The sequence below is a fragment of the Planococcus citri genome, chromosome 4 (assembly GCF_950023065.1).
Source record: "Planococcus citri chromosome 4, ihPlaCitr1.1, whole genome shotgun sequence".
Taxonomy (NCBI): domain Eukaryota; kingdom Metazoa; phylum Arthropoda; class Insecta; order Hemiptera; family Pseudococcidae; genus Planococcus; species Planococcus citri.
Genome location: NC_088680.1, coordinates 13,748,642 through 13,776,172, shown reverse-complemented (window position 1 = coordinate 13,776,172; position 27,531 = coordinate 13,748,642). Strand labels below are relative to the sequence as shown.

General features: G+C 34.2%; 1 protein-coding gene across 3 annotated transcripts in view; it reads left to right on the top strand.

The window, feature by feature from the left end:
- Positions 1 to 27,531, top strand: part of LOC135845767 (chromatin remodeling regulator CECR2-like) — a 65,731-nt gene that overhangs the window by 2,185 nt on the left and 36,015 nt on the right. The window contains exons 1-2 of one of the 3 annotated variants that reach the window (XM_065364591.1): positions 17,630 to 18,062; positions 18,161 to 18,254. The exons of 1 other annotated variant lie outside the window; for it this stretch is intronic. In XM_065364591.1, coding sequence (XP_065220663.1) covers positions 18,221 to 18,254 — 34 coding nt within the window. In that variant the 5' untranslated portion in view covers positions 17,630 to 18,062; positions 18,161 to 18,220. Of the gene's footprint in view, positions 1 to 17,629; positions 18,063 to 18,160; positions 18,255 to 27,531 lie in introns of those variants that run through there. One more of the 3 variants, XM_065364590.1, reaches the window with a different exon arrangement.

Genomic DNA, 27,531 nt, shown 5'->3' with positions numbered 1-27,531 from the left:
TTCAGAAATTTTTAGACTCAAAAATTCCCTTTTCCCTTTAGAAGATCGTACTTAGTAAATTAAGCTCATGTTCCTTTGCAGCAAAAATAATGTGACGTTTCAGTATTGAACTATGTTTTTAAATGTAAGCGACCTTCGTTTTTAAAGCGATTCACAATCTATCACTTTTTTTTTTTAGCCGATGAAAGCCAATTTAATGAATGATTTAGTTGAAAGGACCGCATAATTGGCTAGAATCATGCCATGCCTGTTGGTAAATGAGTTAATCGATAACTTTTGGGATGAAATATTCAAAAATCTTTCACCTTTTTGGGTTCTATACGTCGTCATGGCATTTATTGCGATCGAGAAGCGAATGTGCTGAGTGTTGATATTTCATGTTACGTCTTTCTTATTTTTTCTATTTTGTTCTTGTAGAAAAAGATCTCGAAAACTGAGGGGGGGATTCTCAATTAGAGATTCTGTTCTCTCTTTTATACAGGTATATGCGTTTGATCAAGTACCTTGCATAGTTGAATTTTGAAATTAAATTTAAAGTTTCGTTTATTGATCCGGATGTTAGACTGGATCAGGTTTTCCTCATTTTTTGATCAAAGTCAAAATAAGTGTGAAAAACCATCTTGTTTTTTTTATAAAGGGTTTTCTTATAAGTTAATTCTTCAATGTTGTTTTTTGAGAACTGATGTTGAGAAAAGAATGGAAGTAGGCACTAAATTATTTTTTTATTGTTTAAAATAATGTTGAACTTTTTTGAAATTGAAAATTTTGATCACTTTTTTTTGCTCTTCAAGTACTAATATTTCATAATTCAAAAATTTCAACGTGACAACTTTGACAGATTTTGTACTTAGATACCTAATTTTGACCTTAAAAAAAATCGAAGATTTTTGAAAAAGTTACCAAAATATTCATTTTTTATTTTTTTAAAATTCTTTCATTTTTTTTAGTTTTTTGGCAATTTTTTTGATATTGTTAAACTTTTTTGCGGGTCGCTCCCTCACTAAAAAAGCCCATGATAACAATCATTTATAGAAATTGGGTTATCGAGAATTAGAATTTGATGAAATTCGTCAAAAATGCTATAGAAAAAGGTGTTGAAAATGTATTGAAATGTGGTTGAAACGCTCTGATAAAGCAGTAAATCATTCATTATTGGTAAAAAGCGATGAAGTTCTAGTAAAATATAATTAAAATAAATAAATAAATAAACAACCTAAATTAGTAAAAATTGCTTGAAATATTAATTGAAATGTCTTCTAAACTCAAATAAGAGCTTCAGAAACACAGTAAATCACTAAAAAAAAAAAATTGAAAATCCTTTAAAATTTTTCGAAATGCATGAAAAAGTTTTGAAAATGTGATAAAATGATTCGAAAACTCTCAAAAAAGCATTAAAACAAATCTGAATTATGAAAAAAGAGGTGAACTTACGAGAAAATTTGGCGAAATGCAGTCAAAATTGTATGAAACATGTTTAAAATTACTTAAAAATTTGAATAAAGCATCAAAGTTGAATGAGAGTTTAGTGTAATTTGACAAAAATTTTATTGGAAAATATTGTATGTACTTAGTGATAACAACTTGAAATGATATGTATGTATACTAACTTTTTTTTTAAATTGAAAAAAATCACCATAAACAGAAGAAATTTTGTTCCAATTGAGCAGAAAGCAAAGAAAATGACCCAAAACATTGCTAAAGTGAATTGAAAGCACGAAGCTAACATTAAAATCACAAAAACTCATCAAAGAATGATAAAATTTCAACAAAACTTGATGGAATTTAGCAAATTTTGATAATTGTCAAAAGTGTGTGAAAATGTCTTTAATCCCCCCCCCCACCAAGCTAAAATTGTCGAATTTTTGAGTTTGTTGAAGAATGACGTTTTGACGTGGTTCTTTTGGCCCCAAACATTTTTATTCATTTTTTGGAGAGTAAAATTTATCAAAAGTGTATGAAAATGTCTTAAACTCCCCCCCCCCTCTTCCAAGCTAAAATTTTCGAAATTTTGAGTTTGTTGAAGAATAACGTCTCGACGTGGTTTTTTTTTATCCCAGACATTTTTATTCATTTTTTGGAGAGATGGAGACTTCACATAAAATTTAATTTTATACAGTTTCTTTACATATTTTTAGAAAGAACTGGGTTATAAACTTTTTGTGTGAGTCGAAACTTGAGAGTGGTTGTTTTTTGTATACTTACAATTGAATTTTTGATGAAATTCTCCTTTCACCCATCTTTTTTTGTTCTGAAGAATCTTGAAAAAGAGGGGAGGGGAGGAGGACTTCACGAAATCGCCTTATTTCAAAAGTTAGACCATCTAATACCCTATCTGTAATACTTTTATTATTTCAATAAATCTAGAACTTGAAAAAAAATGTCATGTAAATCATAAAAGGGTGAAAGTTGAACTGAGTAAAAAAAAACTAGTGTGGAACCAAAAATGTCCACACTCATAAATTTTTATTCGAAGTATTTCTTGAAAAGTCTAGTACCAGCTGTTTACTAGGATACTGACTTGATTTTGCAACCTTAAATGAATAATTGAAATATTGTAACTATTTAAACGCTCCTGACATGAAGATCTACTAATGAGAAAAAAACAATAAGAAGAAAAATAAAGATGTTCAAAACCTAAATACAAAAAAATTCCTGAAATTAGTGGTATAAGAGTGATTTGATCCTAAAATGGCACAGGAAAGAAAAACAAAAGCTTACAGGTACATAAGAAAACCCATCCATTGTTTTGAAGCAGTTGATGGTAAACATATACCTACCTATTTATATAGAAATACAGGAACCATGGAAAAGAGGAAGTCAAAACCTAAATACAAAAAAAAATTTCTGAAATTGCTGGCATACGAGTGATTTGATCCTAAAATTGCAGAGGAAAGAAGAACAAAAGCTTCCAGGTGCCCCTAAGAACACACACATACAGTCACACACTCAAAAGGGGTTCTGGGAATATGAGCAAAACAACTGATATCATTTTTAATGACTATGAAAGGCGGGGGGATCAAAAATTTGTGCTGAAGGTATCGTGGAGGAGATCCTGAAAAATTCCTTGTATTTTGATTTGGAGAAAGATGCCCCAATATTTAAACTCGAGCTCATGCTGGAAAACTAAAATATGACCTTGAAGAACTCAAATTTTCACCACCTCATTTTCAACCCATTCTACCACTATTTTTGTCAACCCGTCTTAAATTTTAGGTACAAAGTTGAAAACCAAACCAACTCATCCTAACTCTATTTATTTATATGTACAACCCTGCTTCAAAATTTATGCTTTTGTCTCGTGACTACGTCAAATTCAATATCCTGATGAACCACGTTACCATTTTCTGGTAAAATTAGTCGATATACCTTCCTTCGTTCCAAAACCCATTACAAAAGGAAGCAGGCAGAAAAAAACTAGGCTGAAATGGAAGGTCGTGATGTGATGTGACGTGTTGCGGTTATAAGCTGTAGAAAATCGTATATGTTAGAGAGGAGAGTATGGGTAGGTAAACGCGAAGAAAGAGTAAACAGAAATTTATTTCCATGGCTGTGCGGAAACAACCCTCTGAGTAAATATTGTGTAAACGTGGTTGATTTGTGAAATTCTGTTATCAAGTATTGCCTGCTTGCCTGAATACCTTGCCTGTGGCCCATTGCACACATACATAACAGCAACAGCACTACTAGAAGGCATCATGATTTTTTTTTTCTGTTATTTTTGGACGTGTTCCAATTATGCTATGTACCATCGTCGAGTAAATTAAACGGAAAATCACGTCGATCGCGAATTTTTTTCCACCAAATTGCACTATTGTTTGTTAAGATGATAGGTACGTGAGAGGCAGTCACGATAAAAGTATATAAGACGATAAAGCTCGTCGATGTTGAATATATTGACATTCGTATTCCATCAGGTTAATTGAATTAGCGTTCTATGTTACAAGTCCCTGTGTAATAATCAACTCTCGTGGTTATATTAAGAGTAACTACCTACTGCATTCCCACTGTGTCAATTGCAAGGGGGTGGGGAGAGGTAGAGGGTGGTTTATGTACGTTTTGATGCACTGGGTTTCGAAGTTAATTCGCCTGCAGTGGTAATTTTTGTACTATTATTTTCACAAATGGTTCTCTTCTGCTTCGTCGTCGTCATAGTCATAGAGTAATTTCAAAGTCATTTCGAATGCATATACGATTCTTATTGTAGAAAACAATAGGTACCTAGCTGTTTGAAATGAAGAAAAAAAAATACCTATATCAAGCAATGAAAAACGTTCAAAGAACACGTAGCCGAGATGTTTACATTGAACGTGTGTTTATTGTAGTAAAAAAAGACGAGAAAAAAATAGTATACGAAAACGAAAACAAATCGTAATTTTGTACTCGTTGGGTGGATTTTATCTGTCGCCGAGAGAGATACGCTACATTTATGAGTTCTCTAGCCGGCTGGCGAACACCAACTGAGGCTCTACTGCGGGTTCGGTCTTCGGTTCAGTTCGGCTTCGGATTCTTTGTACAATACGTACATACATAAGAGAAGAGTATTATGGGTAAAGTGTATGTATGAGTTTTGAAAATCGCGCGTCTTTTTCTTCGCTCGCTTTTATTTTACCTACTCGCCGTATCCCTTCCACACGACGAATTGTGTACTCTTTCGGGCCCAGCCCGCTGCTCGCCTACTGTTCGTTGGCTTCTGCGTGTTCTATCATGTTACTGTTGTGTGACGTTTGAAAGCCTCTTTGTGTAAATTAGAGAGGAAAAAAACGAGTTATCAGTACTTATTGTTCACAGACCGGGTAACGTTATTGAAAAAAAAAAACTGAAAACATACACGGGTTAGTGTATGCGAAACTTCTTGCTGTGCGAGGTCCGCGATGTATGAGTACGATGTTTACTAGCGACGATGGCGAACTAATAACATGTGTTGCTTCAGGCTGGACTGTGTAGTAAAAGCTGCCAATAATTATGTTCATCGGTTTGCATTTTAATTGGCGAAGGTTGCGGGGTGAGGGGAGGGGGGATTGATAGGTGCACGAGAGAGAGGGAGGTGTGATTGAGTGATGGAGGTGAAGGAATGGGGTGGGGTTGTGAGGTTTTGATTTTATCGAGGTGAGCTTTTTCATGCACCTAAATTATTGTCCCAGAATAATTTCTTCAAATTGTTCCGAGTTCTCCCTATTTCTATTGTAATTTGAAATAATTTCAGCCTAAATTGAAGTTTCAGTTTGAATTTGTAACCGTTTTGATTTAACTTTACCATCTTGTAGTCTGAAATTTATTATGATTCAGGCTGAGATAAAATTCAATTGGGGGGTGGGAGCAATGAACCTGCCCTGTAGATAAATCTCAATTTTCAATTCAATTTGAAAATTTTGTCATTTTTGATCAAAATTTTTGAAAAATTTGAAGGGATTTGATTTTTTCAATTTTTAGGAAATTTGAAGGTTCAATGAGAGATTTTGATGAACAGGGTCGAATCAGAAAAATAAGTTGATAGTCGTATTCAACGCCTTCAAAAACGTACCAAACGATATACGTATTACACGATTTTTGACTATTTTTTTCAGCATTTTTACTAAAATTTGGGGCTCCTTTCCCCCTCCTCTTCATGGTTTTGCGAATTTCTTCACAAAATGTTGTGAGCAGTAAAAATTATAAAAATGTATGTCAAATTAGTCAGGGTTTGGGTTTAGGATGTCTTGAGTTTTCTCCAATTTTTTCAAAAAAAAATCACGATCATTGGCTCCTCAATCCCTCCTCCCCCTCGAGCTAGGTGTGGAGAGATTTTTTTTTGTTTTATTGTTGAACTTTCTCTTCGTAAAGCTGAGCTTTCGAGTTTGATTGCTCGAGATGGCTGCAATTTGAAGAAAATCTACGACGAAGTTCAAAAATAATTGAGGGGAAAAATAATTACTAATATTCGCTCAAAAATTCAAAAGTTCAAAAATGAGATTTTTTCAAAGCCAATTTTTAAAAACTGGTAAAATTTCGGAATTGTAAATTTAAAAGTTTGAAAAAAAATCCATATTGCAATTAACTTTTCATGATGAGATTCTCTTCACCATTAGAAGAGGGGGGAGGGGGGGGTCCAAAGCGCTTAAATGTTGGTCAAAAATGTAAAAAAAAAATCAAAAATTGTGTGACATGTGACATATTGTTTCATACGTTTTCGATATTTGCTGAATACAAATATAAACTTATTTTTCTGATTCAACCCCTTCAATGCCCTCGATTGGTCTCTCAAATTTCCTAAAAATTGAGAAAATTGTGTGACCTATGTTCTATTTATAAGGTCTTTGAAAGTGCTGAATACGAATATCAACTTATTTTTTCAATTAAGACCCCCCCTCACGCCCCTATCGACCCCTAAAACTTCCTGAAAATTTAAAAAATCTGGTGACTCGGTTCGTTAAGTTTTGAGGAACGCTATATTATATATGTATAGTAAAACTTGTTTTTCATTTTTGACCTCCCCCCCTCCCAAAACTACTTATTTCAGGAACTAGAGTGAATTTTTCGATTTAAGGCGAATTTTCAAAATTTAAATTTGGGCCAAAAATTGAAGAAAAAAAATGGAAATCTCATCAAATTATTCTACAAACCTGTAATTTAGTGTGTAAGCACCTTACTTTCGACCTCTCGAATCTAGTCCAAACGGTTTCGAAGCATTTTGAGCCGTTCTGCAGCCTTTAGAAAATTTTTGAAAGTTGGCTTTTTTATAAAATTTTACCCAATTCAGGTCAAAACTGTGTTACAATTTAAAATGTTGGTACCTTTTGACATAGAAAGTTGAAATTCAGTCCACACCCTATTTTTGACGTGTCGAGTCGACTGAAGATAGTTTCAGGCCGTATTTGGGGCCTCCAGAATTTTTCTTTTTGAAATTTCGGTTTTCCAAAATGAACTTTTCATGAAATCAGTTTCTACGAGTTCCGAATTGTGTGTTTTTCAATTTTTCAATAATGAAATTGCTGGAAAAATATATAGTTCTGAAATGGGGGAAACCAATTTTGGAATAAATACCTATAATCGATCAAGTGGATCACTAACACTCACCACTCATCGCTTTTGTGTGTGCTGAAGTTTAATTTAGATGTTTTTTTTTGGCAACTTTTTTCGAAAATCTGGTATCTTTTTTTCTTTTAATTTTGATTGAAAATGAAAAATACTTTGTATACAATTTTTCTTCCAATTTAATTTTTTTTGTTGAAAATTTACCTGTTAAAAATTTGACTTTGTTAAATCAGGGTGTCCATTCTCTGGAAAAGCCTAGAAAAGTCAGGAGATTTTGCAATTTTCACAAAAAATCTTTGGAATTTTGAAAAAACGATCAATTGCAGATTTTGTGCGACGAATGAAAAACATTATTTTTCACTTCTCGATTCACTCGACGACTTTCGCCCGGGCTTGTTTTCTTAATGCAAATTTCTAAGAGCTTTCACCCTCACTTGGGCGTGTTCTGTTTTCTTTTTCAAAATCAACTTCCTTCAAAAAAACATTACTTATTCAAATTCTATAATTTTAAAAACCAAAAAATAAACTCGTTTTTAGGCATTTTGAAATAAAAAATTTTCAAAAGCTCTCGACTGAGTTTCAAGAGAAACTTATGAAAAAAATTATCCCCCCTCCCCCCGACAACTTCTTTTTTAAATTGAAGTATGGGTAAGTACGTACTTACGTATAGAAAATTGGAAAAAATGATCTGGGGAAACTGGGAAAAGTCAGGAAAAATGATTTGCCAAAAATAATGGATATCCTGTTAATTTTTTGTGTGTGTGGAGGGGCAGGGAGAAAGGGGTTGAGTGGAGAGCTTTCTAAAAATTTTGTTGAAAAAAGGTATGTAGTGAAAAAGTAGTGATTTTTTCAAAAAAAAATTCCCTTAGATACCATGAAGTATGGCTGGAGGCTCCAGAACATTTCAAAACGATTCGAAACCGTTTCCAATTGATTCAAGGTGGTTGAAAATAGGGTACTTGACAAATTTTAACCTTCTAGGTCAATTTGGTAAAATTTTAATTTTCCCCAAGTTTTAGCCCAAACTCGACTGTTTCTAAAATTAACCAAAAATCGTAAAATCTACTGACAGGGTGTCTAACGGACATGAAAGTCATGAATAAGTCATGAATTTTGCTCGAAACACACTCAAAAAATTTTTGAAAAGCCCATAAAATGAAAAAAAATCGAAAAATTAAAATATTTACTCATTTGCCTTCAAATTTTTTCCTCGCAATTTCAAATTATTTAATATTGGGGGCGGGGGGGGGTATTTTTATGCGGTAAAAATGTGAAAAATAGGTCATGAAAAGTCATGATTTTTTGCCTGGGAGTTTTGTTGGACACCCTGACTTGGCATCTGAAATTTCGGCTGGTGATGTATTTTGTGTGGCCTTTTGATTTTGCTTTGTCCTTTTTTTTTTGCCAATTGGTATCTATATATTTCTCTCGTAAGATTTCATTTTTCACGTCTTACTGGGTGTGTTTTGACAAAAAATTCCAAAATCTGCCTCCTCTCTCATCTTGTTCTTTCGAAACATTTCATTTAATTAATACATACAGTCGAATAAACGCGTGTATATCGTGAATTTTGGAAATTCATCGGAGTAAATGATGCGTCGAGGAAGTAACCCCGAGCTCCATTACCTTTGAAAATAGATCACCATGTTGAATTCCGGCAACGTGTATCACCCCACACCCCTTTCGTTTCAAGCTGTGAAATAAATTGTCATTTAAATTCGTCGGAAATGATGTTTCGAATAGCGTTACAATCTCCTACAGCATCCTCCTCCCTTCCCTCCATATTCTGTTGCTCGTCATTCGATACATCGCATGTTTAGGTAGCTATAATACGTATAGGTACCTCTTTTATTCATCATGCACCCTTTGTCGTATGTTAGTTGATTTCAGACTTAATAAAAATCGTAGTTTCGCAATAAATCGAATTTCGGCTCTAAAATGTGTGCTGTTTGTGAAATCTTTGAACTTCGATATCTTATTCAAAGATGTGCAATATTGATGTAAATCTGGGTATGTTTAGAATTTTTACTCGCTTTTTTTTTTTATTAAGAGGACTTTTGATCCTTCTGTATTTTTTGAGCCAATAATTTTCTTGGAGAATGGAACAAGTGCAGGTAATTATGATAGCTGTATGCATTTGCAATTTGCAACGTTTTTAAACAATTTTTTCCCAACCTGTTCTGCGACTTTATACGAAGTTGATAATTCCCATTGGAACCCAATAAATATGTACCTGGAATCAACTTTGAAGTATGTCAATTACCTACCATGCATACGTTGCACTGGTAATTATGAACTTCCGTCGAACTCGAAGAAGCTTTGGCACCTTGTCTTTCTCTCTCCTCCTTTACATATACATATAAACTGCATGAACGAAGACTCGACTTGTTCGCTCGCTGTTTGAAAATCATGTGTAACACCGCGTGTAGTACGTCATATAATATATAAGATGTACTATGAGAGGGAGAAGATGTGAAAGAAAAAAAAAAAAAAGTAAAATGAATCGAGTTATCACAACGAAAACACACCGTGTGGTTGCGGGATTTGAACTAACACATTTACCTCTGCGAAGAAGAAGCACGATTAAAGTATTTTGGTCGTAAAATGACAAACATTTACTATGTACCTATATTTCGCTATATACATACGATGAAAATAAACCAGGTGGAATAATAATTCGGCGAGATTGTGAATTCTCTTCGATAATTTCAATCAGCTGGAGAAACTGAGCAGGAGCGTTTCGTCGCCATGTTTTAACCTTAATTTGTTTATTTTTTAGCCAGCTCATCAAAAATAGAGAAAAATGAAATCGAGATAGTGAAAAAGCGCGATAGAAACGAATTTAATCGACAAGTTGACAAAGAAGCTCGAAAACATTTTAAAGTAACCTGATATTTTTATACGATGGATGGTTGAATTCTTGGCGAATGACGACAACGCGTCGTGATGGATTTCGCTATATCGGCTTGATTAGATTTTTATGAAATTCTTCGAACGGATTCTTTGGATTGTGATAATGAAAGTATACAAATACATACGTCAAGACATGATTGGAAGATATGATCGCATGTGGAAAAGGCAGGAATGTGAGGAAATGTATCAAGCTGCCCCTTTAGAGCAGAAATCTGACCATTGTGAGGAAATGGAAAAGAATTGAGAATTGGAACTTTGAATTTGAGTCATATCTGGCACTAAATAATTTTGAAATTGTTGATGGCTCCCGAAAGAAGGGTGTGAAAAGGTGATTTAGGAGTTCAGTGATCCGTAAAAATTGCAGAAAGATTCCTGATGGAAATGAGAAGCATCAAAGGATCTTCAATGGACTCGTTTTTTGGTCAGAATCGTTTAAAAAATACCTCGTCTTGAAAACCAGAGATTTGAATTTGAAAAAAAATTCAGTTTCGAAATACGCCTGAAGTAATTTTTAATTCCTTGCGAGAAATCCAAATAAAAAAATTCTAATGATAATCGCGTATAGGTAATAACTACTCTCCTGTATGAGAAGTAAAGTTAAAACAAACCATGCGCCAAGTATTACAAAACCACCTGTTTCCCTGCTGCATTAATTCAATATACACAAACGTTCAGTTAGTAGTCAGTCGTGCACTTCATAGACGCGAGACATTTCGGTAAATATATTTCTGTTTGGTAACTCGTTGCTCGGTGCTCACAGCTTCTTCATGGGCAAGGTGTATTTATGAACAATGAAATAGGTCATTAGACCATCTACTAATATCATTCATTTTCTGCCATATTATTCGTCGTGGTTTCGAATCACTTTCCATCGAGCATCGATTACGGTGGAAATGCGATGTTTTCATGAACATTTTGCTATCTGTAGTGTCGCAATATTATTTAATTCAACACGTTTGGGTGTGTTTTTTTCTCAAAAACACGATGACTGTTGTAGTTTTGAAAAAAAAAATGGGAAATGTTGCCAGAAAAAAAAGACTCATGAAGCTCTTTGATGCGTACTCGATGCACATACTACATACATACAACATATATCAGCGTAAAATAATGGGTTTTAAATTGAAGTCACATGTTGCTCCGTAATTGATGGTATAATTTTGAGATATTCCTTTTAAGGCAGCTTAAGCCTGGCACTGGCGGCGTCTTCTTTAGTACAGTAGACAATATTTCGAAATGAAATCGAGTCTGAAAAATTGTAACTAAATGTATAGTTTTCTATCGTCGTCGTTACGTTTACGTTTATTATTATTCAGAGATGTTATGAGATTTTGAGTGGTACTCGATGTGTTTCATGAGTGTGTGTGTGTTTGTCTGCATATAGACGTATCTATGTTAAGTATGTGTGTAGTGTGTACATCGAGTATTGTTGGTGGTATAGGAACGATGAAATTCTCGCAGTTAGTATTTTAATGGAATTACCTTGGCGCGAAATGTGAAACCGCAGTTGTTAGTCATTTGTATACATGGCTGGTTTGTTTTTTTTTCTCTCTCTCTCTGTCGATATACCTACCTGCTGTAACACACGCATGGTAGATGTAATATACAAAGTTACCAGGGGAAAAATTGTCTGTTTGGAATCGATTCGATCATGTGCGATATGTCTAAGGAATTTTGATCAAGAGAATGTCTGTTGATGACTTCATTACTTACAGGCGAATGGATAATTTTTCTCGTTGTTTTCTTTTTGAAATGATTGAATAATTTTAAAGTCGCTGAAAAATGTGTAGTTGACGGAATCAGATCGAGTCTTAATATTTGATGAGATTATTGAACTTACCTATTCAACGAATTTAAATACCCTTGGGAGCGTAGAACTGTTTTTATTTTTTTATTTTTCATGTCGATGAAACAAATTTGTTTTTGTATTGAACTGGGTGTGATTTTTTAAATGAAATATTTCTCTTGTAAAATGAAACAATAATAATTTTGATTTTCGTTTTGTTTTGGTATTTTTTTTTTGGGAGGAGGGGGACGAGGGAGTAAATGAATGCGCACTAAGCCAAAGTTTTTATAAAATGACTTAAAATTGGAAAAATAAAATTTTCAATTGAACTGGATTTTCTCAACTATATAAGTAGAAAATTTTTCAATGAGCTGAAACTTTTTTTTGAGACAGTAAAAATATTATAGGTAAGTATCTTTTCCATTTTTTTTTTTAAAGAAAAAAATTTAAATATTTTTACTGGCGAAATATAATTTTAAGTGGGTATGCTACAAAACGTGTAATTCGATTTATAGATCATGAATAATTGCTAAAAAAAAAAAAAGTGATTGGTAAATTAGGATTTTAGGATTTTTAAGATGTACTCATTTTCTTGCTCATTATTCAAATTACAAAACACTGATTTTTCGGGGAAAATCTTCTAAAATTTTGCTTTAAACATGTTTTAAAATCTATTAAATTATACTTGAAAATAAAAAACAACAGAAACCACCTAAAATTGATGGAATTTTATCAAAATCCCCCCCCCTCCCTAAAAAAAATCATACGAGTAGAACGTTGTCACAACATGTGTGAAAGACCATTAAAATATTTAAACAACATTAAAATCACGAAAAATCATCAGAAACTGGTCAAATTTACAAAAATTCATGGTAAAAATTACATAAAACGCTGTTTTAAAAAATTAGCATTAAAAAATTGATTGAAATATGTTTGTAATCCGATTAAAATGGCAAGAAAAAATACTGAAAAAATGACCAGAAATTATTCGAATTTATTCAAGTTTTGCTGAAATCGTTTGAAGTGTTCTTAAATTGTACCATTTTGGTTTAAAAAAATTATCAAATAACGACGATGTTTCAAAAAATTGAGCAAAATTGATCAAATATTGCAGAAAACAACATATAAACTTGTTAATTAAAATGGCATAGGAATAATTGAAAATGACGTAAAAATCGATACAATATCACAAAAATTGGGCAAAATTCGCGTGCAAATTGAGTAAATTTTTAAACTGTAGATATTTTTGAAATTGATCATTCATAATCCATCAAAGCTGATTAAAATTTGGAAAAAATGGCACGAAGTAATCAGAAGACTGCTGAATGGATATAAAAATGACTGTAAATAAATTTTTGTAAAAGTGAAGTCAACTTGGCAGCAATCGCTTTCTTCCGAAATTTTGGGGAAATGGTGTAAATTATTCAACATTAAGTACAAATGAAATTGATCAGATGCTACCATCAAAATTCAATTAATTTTGGAGAAAAATGGTAAAATCACGAAATATTACATAAAAACTGTAAATTGAACATTAAAATAACTGAAAATAACCAAAAAGTGATGAAATTTTAGTAAAATTTTAGTAAACTGGGCAATAGTTGTTCGAAACAAACATTTTAGGAGTTTCATGGAAAAGAGGGTTTAGTCAATTTTTTTAAAGTGGTCTTCCATGAAAAAAAAAAAAAAACGAATTAGAAAATGTTTGCTTATAGAAAAAATTTAAAGTCTAATGAACTTGTAATAATCAGTGAAAAAGAATTTACTAAGGCCCCTTTTTCACGAAGCCCCTAATTTAAAGTTGATGTACCTAAGTATCTCAAAATTCAAGACAAGGAACAAAAAAAAAGGCGATTCGTGAACGGGATTTGGCTCAATAAATCCCAGTTGAAAAATGATTCGAATCACGAATCAAATCACAAAATTATCGATCCAAATCAAGAAAATCATGATTCGAATCGTCCTCAACCCCGGTTCAGTTTAGTTTCAATATGGGTAGAGCCAGCTATCATTTTTGCCTGCCAATTTTCCACGCGACGAGAAAATTTTCAGTTTATCCAGGCAATGAAAGTTTAATGTAGCAGAAAGAAAAATGTTCACTCAGTTTTTATGTAATAATGTGTGGAGAAATTGAAGATTGTCATTCCAATGTGGTAGTTAACTATTTCAAAATGACAATGTATGTAGTACCTAATTTCAATCGAGTCTTCTGCAGTTCTCATTGAACTCTGACCAAGTGAAGGAAGGTCGATTTTGTTCTTGTTTCAATAGAAGGAATATGTACCTACATGTGTAGGCTATGCATCCTCATCTGTCTTCATGAATATTTGTGTTGTGTAAGCTCAGCAAAATTTGATTTGAATAATCTGGGCTGGGAAATTGAAAAATTGACGAAGACATTGTCTGTAAATGGAATGAAACCGCTGGCCATTGTCTAAAAATGAGCTCATATTCGGGGATATTTGACTAAATTCTATACAGTCGTGTACTGAATTTGGAGGTTTCCTCAGTGATGTCAGTGAGTATTATTACTTTTTAGTTATTAATGATATCATTGAAGAAACCTCAAGTTTGTTTATATGATTTCTAAAGTTATGTCAGCATTTGGAGGTTCCAGAACTGAAGTCAGCACTGAAAGGGTGTTGAATAATTAGCAGGGATGAAAACTATTTGAATTTGAATCGGTGATGATTGTGGTGGTAGCTTTCAGTGCCATTGAAAATAGAGTTGTTTCAGGTAGTAGACTGTAGTTTCCAAAAGTGTTCTCAAGAGTGGCTTTGAATTTGAAATGGTGTTTTTTTTTGGTTCCAAAAGTAACTTTCAGCCTTCAGGTAATGGTTCCATAGCAGTTTTTAACTTTTTTCAAATTCCAACTTTATTAGTTGTTCTGGTTGTTTTCTTTATCTCACTTTTGGTATTCTGCTGATGGTTCCACCAATCAAAAAAACAATTTCAAATAATAATAGCTCGTTATATTGCTTTTGGTTATAACGCTGATTTCCTCCAGTCCCTAGACAACCTCATTTAAACCAATGTAAAATTAATTGCGATATAACGCTCATGAGCGATTATTAATTGAAGACGTCATAACAAAAAGGGGTATATATGACACATATGTCCTTTTTGAGACGAATCCATATTGTTATTCTTTAGACCTTCCTCTATCATATGAGACCACCCCCACTCCACAAAGTCGAAAAACCAGAGAACTATCGCCATTTTAAAACTGCAAAGTCGATTAAAAATTTACTTTTTCATAGATAATGGGTTACTCATGGTCGATTTTGTGTTGTTAACCATTATTTACCTGGTGTAAATCCAAAAATTTGCTCAAAAACATTTTTAAATCAAGAAAAAAATTGGCCAAAAAAACTTGTCTTTTTTGCTATTTTTTTACTTAACATATTATAGCGATCTTTTTTCAGAGATAATGGGTTACTCATGGTTGATTTTGTGTTTTCAACCATTATTTACCTGGTTTAAATCCAAAAATTTACTCAAAAACATTTTTAAATCAAAAAAAAAAATTGGCCGATTTTTCGCTTCAAAAAGGACATATTATAATTCGAAATGTTTGAGCGCTTACCGCTAACACACAGATTCCTCCAGACTGATGGTTCATAGCATTTTGTATGGTTGGATAGTGGAAAAATAAGATAAAATCGTCACCATGTTCAAATATGCACATTTCTGAACTTCACAAGCACTCAAACTTTCAAACAGCTTTTTCTGAAAATACAACTTTCACACATATGTCCTTATTGCTATGACGTCTTCAATTGCGTTTTAACGCTCCAAAATTCAGGAAAAATCACGTTTAAAAAAAAATGTTGAATACAAAAAAACAATTTTTTGAGGCAAAAAAGCTTACATTCATGTAAAAAGTTCTCACTTCCTGAATATTTTGGCCACAACACTTTTTTTTGCAATTTTTGCAGTTTTGATTTTCAAAAAAGTGAAAAAAAACTCATGGAAAAATTTTTCTAAAAAAATCTGTTTTCAAATTTTCAACAGTTTCAGTTTGTAGGTATAAACAAGTAGGTAAAGTTATTTTCAATTTTGACCAAAAAAAATTAAGATTTTTTAATAAACCTAAACTTGAATAGACAATTCTTACAAAAAAGGCAGGTAAGTACATATCTAAAGTTTTTACAAAAGAGTACTAGATTTTTCGTCATAATCTTGAGAAGAAAACTGAAAATTAAAATTTTTCAAAATTTTGGCATGCAACTGATTACTTTCTGGAAAATTTGGAACAAAAAAGCAAGGCATTCTGAAAATTTTGACCACAGATAATAGTTTTGTAAAACTGACATATTTATATTATTATAAGTAGGAGACCTCAAAATCAAAACGCATTTCGGCTTATAGCGCTCTTTTTTTTCAGTCCCTTGAAGAGCGTTATAACGATCTTCTACTGTAGGTACAGTGTAAAAATGTACTTAGCAAAAAATTGAAAATTACAACAATTTTTCCTTTTAATTCGCTTATTCTGCATGAAAAACTCAGATTCTTGTTTCAATTTGGTAAAAACAAGATGTTTCAATGATAAGGGAACCAAAAACCATCGATTCCTGAAAAGGGTTTTGATGGTTGTTGTTATTGAAATCTTGTTCTGGTTCTTGTGATAATGGTTGTTCTTTTCCTCAAAAACTCAATTGGTTCTGCATGATTCTAAATTTCTATCAAAATCATTTCATTTGGTGGTTCTTTTGGCTTGGGATTTTTCTTTTCTACATTTTCAAAAATGTGGTTCTGGTTACTGTTTCAGCTGACTGAAACAAAAGGGGTGGTAATGATTGTTTCAAACGGTTTTCATCCCTGATTATTAGAGGAATCATTACAGATGACATAAATCAGTCGTCATCCAAGGAGGGTCTGACTCAATTGAGGAAACCTCCTCTTGCTGACATCCTCCCTGAAGAACCTCACAGGTTCAAACTCTTGGGGTTTCCTCAGCGATGTCAGCATCTCTGCCACTAATACATTATTGTTGATATCACTGAGGAAACATTCCAGTTTGAACCCAGAGGTTTCCTCATTGCTGGCCAGCTTTGGCTCCTGTCATCCCTCTTGGGATACCTTCCTGTATCTCACCCATGCATGTGCCCATGCCGGTGGTAAACTAATAACCGTTCGACTGTAAATTTTTAGGGCTACTGTGCAATGAGCATGCTGATGTGTTTTGGATTCAGAATCGCCGTATCGATAACACGAATAATCAATTTTATGCTAGAATTGGCTCAGATACTTATTCACATGTCACATGCAAAATGCTATCAATACCTACACATAAAATATAAGGAAATAGGAAAATAATGTCGAGTCGAGGAAATCGTTGAAAACCCATTCCGCCGTATGCACTCACAACAGTCAACAAACGAGAGAGTTGGTAATAAGCGGCAAGAAAATTTTTCTCAAGATTCGGACCTACAGCGCGAAGTCTGCAGTGGAGAGCGAGTGAACGACGACGACGACGCGATGGTAGCATACACGCAGTTCGAACTTCGAATTCGTTAACTACAGCGAATGCGATGCGATGCCCTATCCGAGCTGTATGTATACCACTGTACTGTTCGCGGAAAGCGGAAAGGTATATCTGTGTTGTATACAGTACAGAGTAGAGTACTACTCTGCAGGCGCGAGATGCAAAGAGAGAACCATACAGCTGCGTGCGCAGCCATAGTACCATTCTGCATCTCCTTGCTGCGCTTCCTCCTACAATGTAGTGCGCGCTGTGCGGCGGAGCTCGGAATAGCGTTCTCCGGTATTCGCGCTCTCTCGCTCTGTCTTACACCTGGCGCAACGATATGCATCTTTCTCGGTCATACTCATTGCTTAAAATAACTGCGTCACCAATACAGTCGTATGCGAATGTAGTAGTTTGTATGGACGAGTAACAATACGCGATTGTGTTGATAGCCGGGTTGTGGTAATATCGCGTTCTGCGCGTTCGTTTTTGTTTCGGGTCCCGCTTCCACCCGCGCTGTAGATGTTGCCTATCTCTATTCCTTCCTCCCTCTCTCCCTCTACCTCGCGCTCTCGTTGTAGTTTCTACTGTTGTATGTGCTGCGCTGTAGTATGTTGTATGCTGTACCTCTACCACTAGTCCACGCAAAACTGTTCTGTATTTCAGTACTGTGGTCGAGGATGTATGCGATGGTATACGTCTCCGTCGAATGCGCGTTTTTAATTTCGTCGTCTTTCGCCGCCGCTTTTATAAAAACAATTTCTTCATGTCGTGTACATTAATGCGTGTTTAAGGGGGTTTTTCCCGCACTCTGGTGGAATTTGTGTTTTCAAGTGGGCTTCTACCTTTGGTAGGGCTCTGTGATTCGGATTATTTTTTTGAATGGTATATAAATTTGAAAATTTAAATTTAAAAAATTCTAAAAATAATTTTCTCTTTTGGATGATTTTACTGATTGTGTGATTTGTGTTTTGGTGATCTAGGTTTCGACCGATTATTGGAATTAATTCATCCGGATTGAAATGCACTGAGAATTTGTAATCATGACAAATCCTGTTTTAGAAGCTAAAATCAATGGTGAGTTGATTTGCCATTTTTTTATAGTTCAGTAGATTAATTATATGAGGTAATTAAAATTTAGTGAACCTGTTGTTTGAAACACATAATTTTTATGAGGTAGGGGGGTAAAAAGTGCAAGTGCACGTGTCCGGAGATTGGGACAATGGAACGTGGTTGCCCCTTCACCCCGGTTATGATTTGATCGCGTGGAAACCAGTGCTACTCACCCTTCTTCTGAGTCAATTGTTAGTTGTGACTGGTTTGTCGCTTGGATGAGCAATGAATTGAAGGGTAGGCTTGAATTTTTAGCCTTATTCCTGTATTCATGAGTCAATTTTGAAGGATTGACCATTGCAAATAGTATGCACAAAATTTTTTGAGTGAAAAGGTTCTTATTGGTGAGTTTTCTGTTCAAATTTGGAAATTTTGATGTCGATTGTGAATATTTTCACTTAGGCCTGACCTTTTGGGTGTGGAAAGTTGCGAGGAATTGAGGAATGAGAACTTATTTCAGAATAGGCGGTAGCTGTTGCATGAAGTTATGAAAGTTTGAGGACTGAATCGGTAGATGCATTGAAGACAGTATGATATTGGAATCATCAGCATTGTAGGCTGAGGAGAAAAAATTTGTCAATGTTTTTAAACTTGAAAGAATTCGCTAGCCGAAGTCTATTCTTGAATAAATTTCAGTCCTGATTGCTCATACGCGCGTATGATTCAAGGTTAGTCCGATTGAGAGAGAAGAAAATACACATATGGGTGATTCACGTTGATCAGAACAAAGTGTACTTATTGCGAATGAATGTTAATATCTGTTGAAAAATTATTCTAAAACCATGCTTTATCTCAATTTGGAGTAAATCAAAAAAAAAAAAAAATGTAATCATGTGGCAGTAATGAATTGAATGCGCCGTCGTCGTCGTCGCTGTCGCTGTCGCTGTGTGACCATATAATATGCTAACTTATATTACTCATCAATTTCCCATACACAATTAACGGGAAGTAAAGTGGCTATGCTGATAGGCGAGCCTACACATACCATTAATGATGTCGTAGGCCTGACGAATATATAGTATAGCCAAGTCAGCAAATTCGAAGCTCATTGGAAAGCTTGTTCAGCCACGAGACCCAATGTAGCGTAGAAAATTGCTATTTTCGAGGCAGCTCGTTAGAAGTAAGTATATAGAGAGAAATGCGCATCGGAATAATATTGAAATCGTCTTTTATTTCGAATCGCGAACGCCAACCGGAGCGATGAGTTTAGCTCGGGATAACGTTGCTGAACGTACTGAAAGTACAGCGGCGAATATGCACGGTTGCGAAGTCCTACATTTTTCATTACTAGCAGTGTTGCCTGCGAGAGGTTTACGAAAAGAAGTAGCCTAAAGATTCACTCTTTGAATATTGCTCTGCGTAGGCCTGAAACTCTTGATGACATATTGAATGCGAACGAGCGGTGCGGCACTGGAGATGGTGTTTTTTGCTTCCTTTTCATTCGGATAGACGATGGAGGAGAGTTGATTGAAATTTATGTGCAGTATAGAGGGTGATGAGGCAAGATGGAGGAGCAAAGGCAATGGCAGAGAAAATGCAGCTTTGGAGTTCATATTATCATTATTATGGTAGATTTTGTTGATGGTGTTGTACCGTTTCTGCGTTGATGTGGGTTTGTGGGTGTTTATGACACGAGTTTTTGCCTAAATGGAGGCTTTGGTCGTATGTGTGTGTGTTACGATGGTCTTTAAGTGTGTTTTCAAATTAGACGAAGATGTGTGGATATGATGTCCAGAAATGGAGATTGTAAATGGTATGTGTGATGAAGTCAATCATTGCCTCATTGGTGGATTGGTGATAATGTTGATCTTGAAGTTGGTGATGGTATACAGATTGAAGTAGTATTGGTGATTGGGCATTGCCTCAAAATTGATGTGGAACTGCGATGGCATTTTGCTGGAAGTCCAGTGCTGAGAAGAACACGAGTAATGAGTAAATTTATGGGAAAAATTTCTGGAAACTTTCAAATCTGTAAATTTCCACGAAAGTTTATGAAAGCATTTTTTGTATAGCGAAAAAATTGTAAAAGAAAAAAAAAAGCGTTCAATTTCTTCAAAATAAAGTATTGATGAAATTGTTTAAAATGAATGAAAATTTCAAAAAAAAAAAATTGTGAATTGAAAATTGATTAGTTGTAATTGATGAATGACATTTTCAAACTGACATTTTTTTCAAAAATAAATATGCCTCACCTCATATTTTGAAGAAATATAAACTTTCAGAAACTTTCTGGAAAGTTTTCGCAAGTTTTCAAAGTATAACATTTCTAGAAATTTATCGTTCCTACTACAGGCTAAAATGTTTAAGAAGGGATGGAGCAGATGCTGTATTTGAATTGGAGCCCAAAATGTTGTATCCTTGAATATTTGAGGGGTTCCATGGAAAAGGGGCCTTAGTCATTTTTTTTTGTTTTTTTTTGTTTTACAATTTTGAATGTACATATTAAATTTTTTTATCAATTTCACTATATTCAGTGATATTGAAGTGTTCTTCCTTGAAAAAAAAACAAATTGGAAAATGTTTGCTTGTAGAAAAAATTTTCAAGTCCATTTGAACTTGTAAAAATCAGTGCAAAAAAATGACTAAGGCCCCTTTTCCATGAAGCCCCTTATTTGTTGGTATATGAAATTTAAAACTTTATCCATGTGTGTGTTTGGTTTTTATAAAATTGAAATTCATTCTTTTTGAGTATTAAATTTTTTATGTTTATTTTTGTTTAATGATTATTGAAATGAACCTACATCCATCCAACATTTATTATTCACTGTCCTAAATTACAGCAAACAAGACTATCTCTCCAAATAGACCCAAATTCAATGACCATCCCAGACAACCCTTCTGAAATCCAAAAATTTATAACCCTAAGTACTGAAAAACACCAACCTAATAAACCAATTCTAAATCCCTCTCTCTACAGGTGTAATAAGCCTGCAATTATTAAACACCCCCAACACCGCCCGCGCCCCCCCAAAAAAAGTTGAATTTTTATCCTGTTAATTTCAATTATTTTTTATATAATTTTTTTCATCTAACATTGAATGTTTTAATACCTGAATTGATGCAAAACATTATTTTTTATTTTTTTTAATACTTTGTTCAAAACTATTTAAAAATGAAAAAAATTGTAAATTTTGAAAAAAACAACAGTTTGCTGAAAATAAGACTATGTAAATTGTTGAAAAAACATTTTTTTGGTTATTGGGTGAATATTTGATTCAACTCTTTAATTCAACATGTGCGATTGTGCTTGATTTATGATTGATGTGAAATCACAGTGATATTTTGGTAGAGTTTGCGTTGAGGGCACCAAAAAAAAAAACAGACTTAGTAGGTAAGTATGTAAGTAAAATTGTGATGAGGGTGAATAAATTGCATTATATGAAATTATTACATTCAAAAAAAAATCCTGTGTACTTATACTGAATTTTGAGCTGAAACTTTTCACCTTTTCAATATTGTGACCAAGTTTGAGGTGACTTCCATCCTAAACTTCTATTTCAGTTATTGTTATGTGGTATCCTCTGTTTTTCAAAGACGATTGAGCTTGAATTTCATTGGGAGAGGGTGATGGAGGGGGGGGGGGGTAAAAATTAGATTTTGTTGAGAAGTTTGTTGTTTTTCAAATTTGCTGAATACCCGTGGGGAAATTATTGGATCTGATCAAGTCTGATCAGATGTGGTCAGATCCATTCAGGAGTCCCCTATTTACTCTGGTCACATCAGAATGGATAGAATGGATCTGATTAGGTCTGATCTGATCTGATCAATCAGGCCCCAATTATGGATCCTCACTAGTCTCTATTAGATCTGATCCGGTCTGAATAGCATCAGTGACATCAGTGTATCTAACAGGTAGTGAAAGTAGTGAAAAAGTAGTGATTTTAAAAATGTGTAGTGTAAATGTTTTTTTTGGAGAGAGGGGGGTATGTTTAAAAAATTCAAACGTGCAACAAAAACCTTCATATCATTGATAATAAATATTTTTCTTGATGAAATTGGCAACAGTGTTGGAATATTTGACAGTTTAGCTGGTGAAGTTTCTTCCAATTAATTTCAATTTTCTTTTGTGTGTGTGGGCATGTGGGGGGGGGAGGGTCGAGTAGGGAGCTTTTTGAAAATTTGGTTGAAAATAGTTGGTGAAAAGTGGTGATTTTTTCAACAAAAAAAATCTGTTAGATATCACGAGCATCTAATCAGATTAAGTGTGATCAGATCCAGACATTTTTCTAAAATTTACAAGCCTCAAAATTGTAATGATTTTAATTGCTCGAGAAAAAAACCAGCTATATAGGATTGTTAGGATACCTTTGAGTTGATATGTGTGATCAGGATCAAACCAAACGAATTGTTCTTCGGATAAAGACTCCATACCCAGACTGCTTTTCACGCTTCATTTGGATCAAATGGTTTCTGACCTTTTTCAGAAACCCACCAACTTTCATTTTCTGCGCCAGCACAAAACCTCATTAGCGACTTCCTCGTTCGTCTACAACAATTTGTGAAAAAAATTTGTCTTCTTTCCTCGTGATTTTTTTTTATGAGAAACGACGTGCGCGAGTATGTATGTACATATTATATTAGGCGCATCTTACGAACTGGCGAACAGGTTTCACAACTGGTTTTATGTTGGCGCAGTGCGCGAGGCAGGGCGACGGGCGAGGATGATGGTGTGGATGATATCCCAAATGTACCTATTATACAGTTGCAGTTCGGTATTGGAAATTGATGCAGGTTGATCGAGTTGTTGTTGTTGGGTTTGTTGATGCGACGAGATGATTTTCGAGATCGTAATTTCACCACGGATGGGATGTCTGATGGAAGATTTTGAGGATTTTCATTATTAGTGGCAGTGGCGAGAAGATGAACAAAGTTGGTTGCGATTTTCGTCCTGGAATTAAGTCCTTTGAACTAGATATACGTATACGATATTAAGTATCAATAAATCTTTCAGTCGAACGGAAGGGGGTGAAAAAAAGGAAGAAACGAAGGAATGAAAACGCAGGAGAGTAGAATACCAACGCGCGTATAAGATTACCGATTCCGACGTAAATTAATTTTTTCCTTCTCGCTGTTTCAATTTTAGTAGCTATAATGCGGGTCTTGATAACCGTCACCGTAAGCCGAATACATAAAAGATCCACAAGTATATATACACGAAAAAAGAGAGCTATTAACATTAAATTACGCTCGGCGTGGCGTGCGGGTGGAAGCGTGAGCGGCGTGACCATCCCAGTGTTACCAACCTTTAGGCGAGCTTGGCTAGAAAATTGGGCGCGCATGCGACGACGACGACGCTCGCTATGGTGGACGTCGCCGTCGTCGTCGTTGTCGTCGTCGACGACGTAAATTTCTGAAGGGCTTTGAAAATCGAATGAATTGTAAATCAAATGAATAGTTTGCCTTTGAAATTAATGAGCCAGCGATGGAATGCGATTATAAACGACGTTGTTGAATGTTTTGTTTACGAAACGTAATTAAGGAGTGGTTTTTCACTCGCGACTCGCGAGATCTCCCAAAGAGATGTGCGATTTTCGCACCAGTTTCGCGATTTTTCACCCTTGCGAAATTTTTTTTCCTCCTTTGTCGCATACAAGTACTTAAACGTACTTACTCTGGACTATACAGAAGCAGGATCGCGTGCCATACACGAGTTCGTGTTCCGGTTAGAAGAGGAAAACAGTTGGATATCATCGATTGGATTAGACGTACCTGATGCGGTAGTGGCAATTGGCGAATTTTTAAATTTATACAGGCAGTTGGTAGTTGGTACCTTAACTTCGTATCCAGTTACCTACTACAAAGGCAACTTGCACGGAATTTTAACAAACGTGTAACAGGTCAAGCATTAAACAATCATTATGCATAGTCTGCTCTCAGATGCGAGGTTCGCTGTGCTGTGCTGTGCAGTCGTGTCTTCCTCTCTTGCGAGAATATACATGTGAATTTTTCATTTTATTTGTCAAATGTATCCAGGATTCGTATAGCGTAACTGAATACCTGTCAAATGGGGTAGAACAACGACATTGTCGTTGGTTCGACAAGGAAGGAAAAGTCTAGAAGGGAACGGGGAACCGCTTAAGGAAAATTTATCAACATATTCCACTAGTAAATATTTCAACAATGAAATGTCTCACTTTTAAAATACTTACGTACAAGACAGCAATGCGAAATCGTGCGATAGTTCTTTTCCTGATTGAAAAGACTGTGGTTAGTAGAAGTGTCAAAAGCTTATTGCATTTTGTATTTGGGTATTGATATTGTGTGAAGAGAATCATTGGCTCATGTTTTGAAGATATTTCGAATTGGACATTTTTTTTGAGTTGAAAGTATATTGTTGGTCAATTTTTATGGGTTTCTTCAGACTGTGCTTGAAAGTTTGGTCTCCTTGTAATTTTGAATCTAATGCAAAATTATTGGACCCCATTTTGAATCTGATCTGAAATTATTTGGCCTCTTGAATTTTACATTAATGTCTCATGATGTAGCAAGGTGTCTTCCAGGTCATCATAGTCATCAAATAATCGTAATTTTGGCCAAAAATTGAATGTAATTACCAAAAATTAACGAAATATTCTCCAAAGTGAATGATGATTTTTTGTCAAAACTGCAGAAATTATTTTAAGAATTGTTGTTGAATTCGTCTTGCAATTGCTGAAAACTATAAATTGGTAAAAAAAATCTGCACGATGATTACGTAAAATTTTGTCCTTGATAGCTTGCAAAATTGTTGAAGTACCATTATGTAAAATTGTTTAAATTGGTTTAAAATTGATGAAACTTTGTAAAAAATTGAGCAATATTGCAAAAATGCTCAGTTATGAAAAAAACTTTGTAAAATTATGATGAAATAGCTCAATAGTATCAATTGAGAAAAAATTCACATAAGAATACCAAAAACTGTAAAATCAATGAAATCATCAAAGAAACAATATGAAAGTTACCAGAAATTGATCGAATTTCTGTGCTAAAAGTGTCATCAACTCAGAAAACTTGAAAAATCCAGATTTGATGGATCAAAAGCTCAAAAAGTCATCCTTTTTCATTTTTTAATCAAGCAGACACCTTGTGTGGGGATGGGAACATCATCATAATGTATCTATGTATTTCTATAGAGTTGAACTGTTGAAAAATCTAGTTTTGTTGACCTTTCAAAATATGATGTTTATTATATCTGAGTCTGAGATTTGATAATTCATGGTAGTAATGCTCATTTCAATTTCATCAATTTTGATGTTCTGAAGAAAGGATGAAAGTGGTAGTCTTATTTTACTTCTTTTCAAATGATGTACATTGTACAAGTCGATGACTCATGGTGATTGGTGAATGGTACATACGTTCATCTCATCATCACTGTTGTGCTGATGTTCAGAAGAAAGAATGGGACTACCATGTTTGCAAAGTTGGAGAGTTTCATTATGCTCACCTTTTCCAATGATGTACATTACCTGAGTGAATAATTCATGATGATTGGTTAATACTTATCCCATCAATTCTGATATCCAAAAGAAAGGAAGGGAACATTATATCTGTAGAGCCTCATTATACTGACTTTTCAAATGATGCACATTATCTGAGTCGATAACTCATGATGATTGGTTAATGCTTATCCCATAAATTCTGATGTCCAAAAGAAAGGAAGGGAAAATTATATCTATAAAGCCTCATTGTACTTACTTTTCAAATGATACACATTATAAAAGTGCTATTATCATTCCCATCCTAACACCAGGTAAAAATCCTGATCTTCTTTTTAGTTATCGACCCATTTCCTTAACATCAGTCCCTTGCAAAATCTTGTAAAAAATGGTTATCAAAAGACTAAATTGGTTCATAGACAGCACAAACTCTCCCAGCTCCTTCCAAAGTGGCTTTAGAAAAAAAAGATCTACACTGAACCATCTATTTAGTCTTCAAAATGAAATTAACGCTGCTTTGGAAAATGAAGAATATGTACGTACTTTCAGTGTTCTTTGACCTTAAAAAAGCATTTAATCAAGCTTGGCACTACAAAATTCTAAGAAAATTACACTTCTTTGGAATTTGTGGACACTTGGCATACTTTGAGTATTCAAAACTTTCTAACAAATTGTTCTTTCAGAGTTTGCTTACATAACACTTCCTCAAAATCCTTTGAAATAGAAAATGGAGTTCTTGAAGGTTCTGTTCCTGTTCTTAGAACTATCTTGTTTCTGATACAAATTGATGACATGACATTTATAATGTTATAACAAAAAACCACTCTCTTTGAGAATTTTTGCAGATGACTTAAACATCTCTCTTGCATCTAAAAACATCAATCTTATTGCGGAAATAATCCAGGAAACCCTAAATCAAATTGAAAAATGGGCTGAATCAAATGGTTTAAGCTTTTCAGAATCTAAAACACATTGTGTACTTTTTTCTAGGAAAAAAAAAACAAACAAAAACAAATTAACCGACAACCTACCCTAAAATTAAAATGTTGCTCCTTGGAGTTTGAATCTTCTACCAAATTTCTTGGACTTACATTTGATAAAAAACCAAGTTGACCCCCCCCCCCCCCAATTTTTTCAATGTAAAATCAGAACTCATGAAAAGAATCAATTTACTAAAAATAATTTTAAAATCCAACGCTTCCCATAAATTATTAATCCACCTGTATAAATCTCTCAAATGCCACAAAATTGACTATGGTAGTCCATTGCTTTACAAAAATTTCAAATAAAACAGTCAATATCTTGAAAACTGTTCAAAATTCTTCTTTGCGGATTTGCATTGGAACTCTTTACTCCTCACCAATTGATAGTATCCACTGTGAAGCTGCAGAACTACCCCCAAATCTTAGAAAATCAATAGTAACAAATGAATTAATTACATCAACCTCAGCTAATCCATCACATCCCCTTCAAAATCTTATCTCAACATACAGCTTACATCATTTCCAACAAACTGACAACCCACTTGCCAAGTTCGTCTCTGAAATAAAAAACCTCGAAATTGATCTCAAAAATCTCATTCAAAAACCCATTACTCACCCTCCTTGGGTATTAACACCTCTACAAATTGATTTTCAAGGTGAGAAATTATCCACAAAAAAAACCATTCCCCCTTAGAAATTAAAAGTCATTGTCTGGAACTCATATCAAATTACACAGAATTCAATCTATAGGTAGCTTACTGATGGTTCTAAAATCTACAACTGGGCAACTGACATACCAGGTAATCTTTCTCAATAAATGGAAAAATTTTAAATTTCAAAATT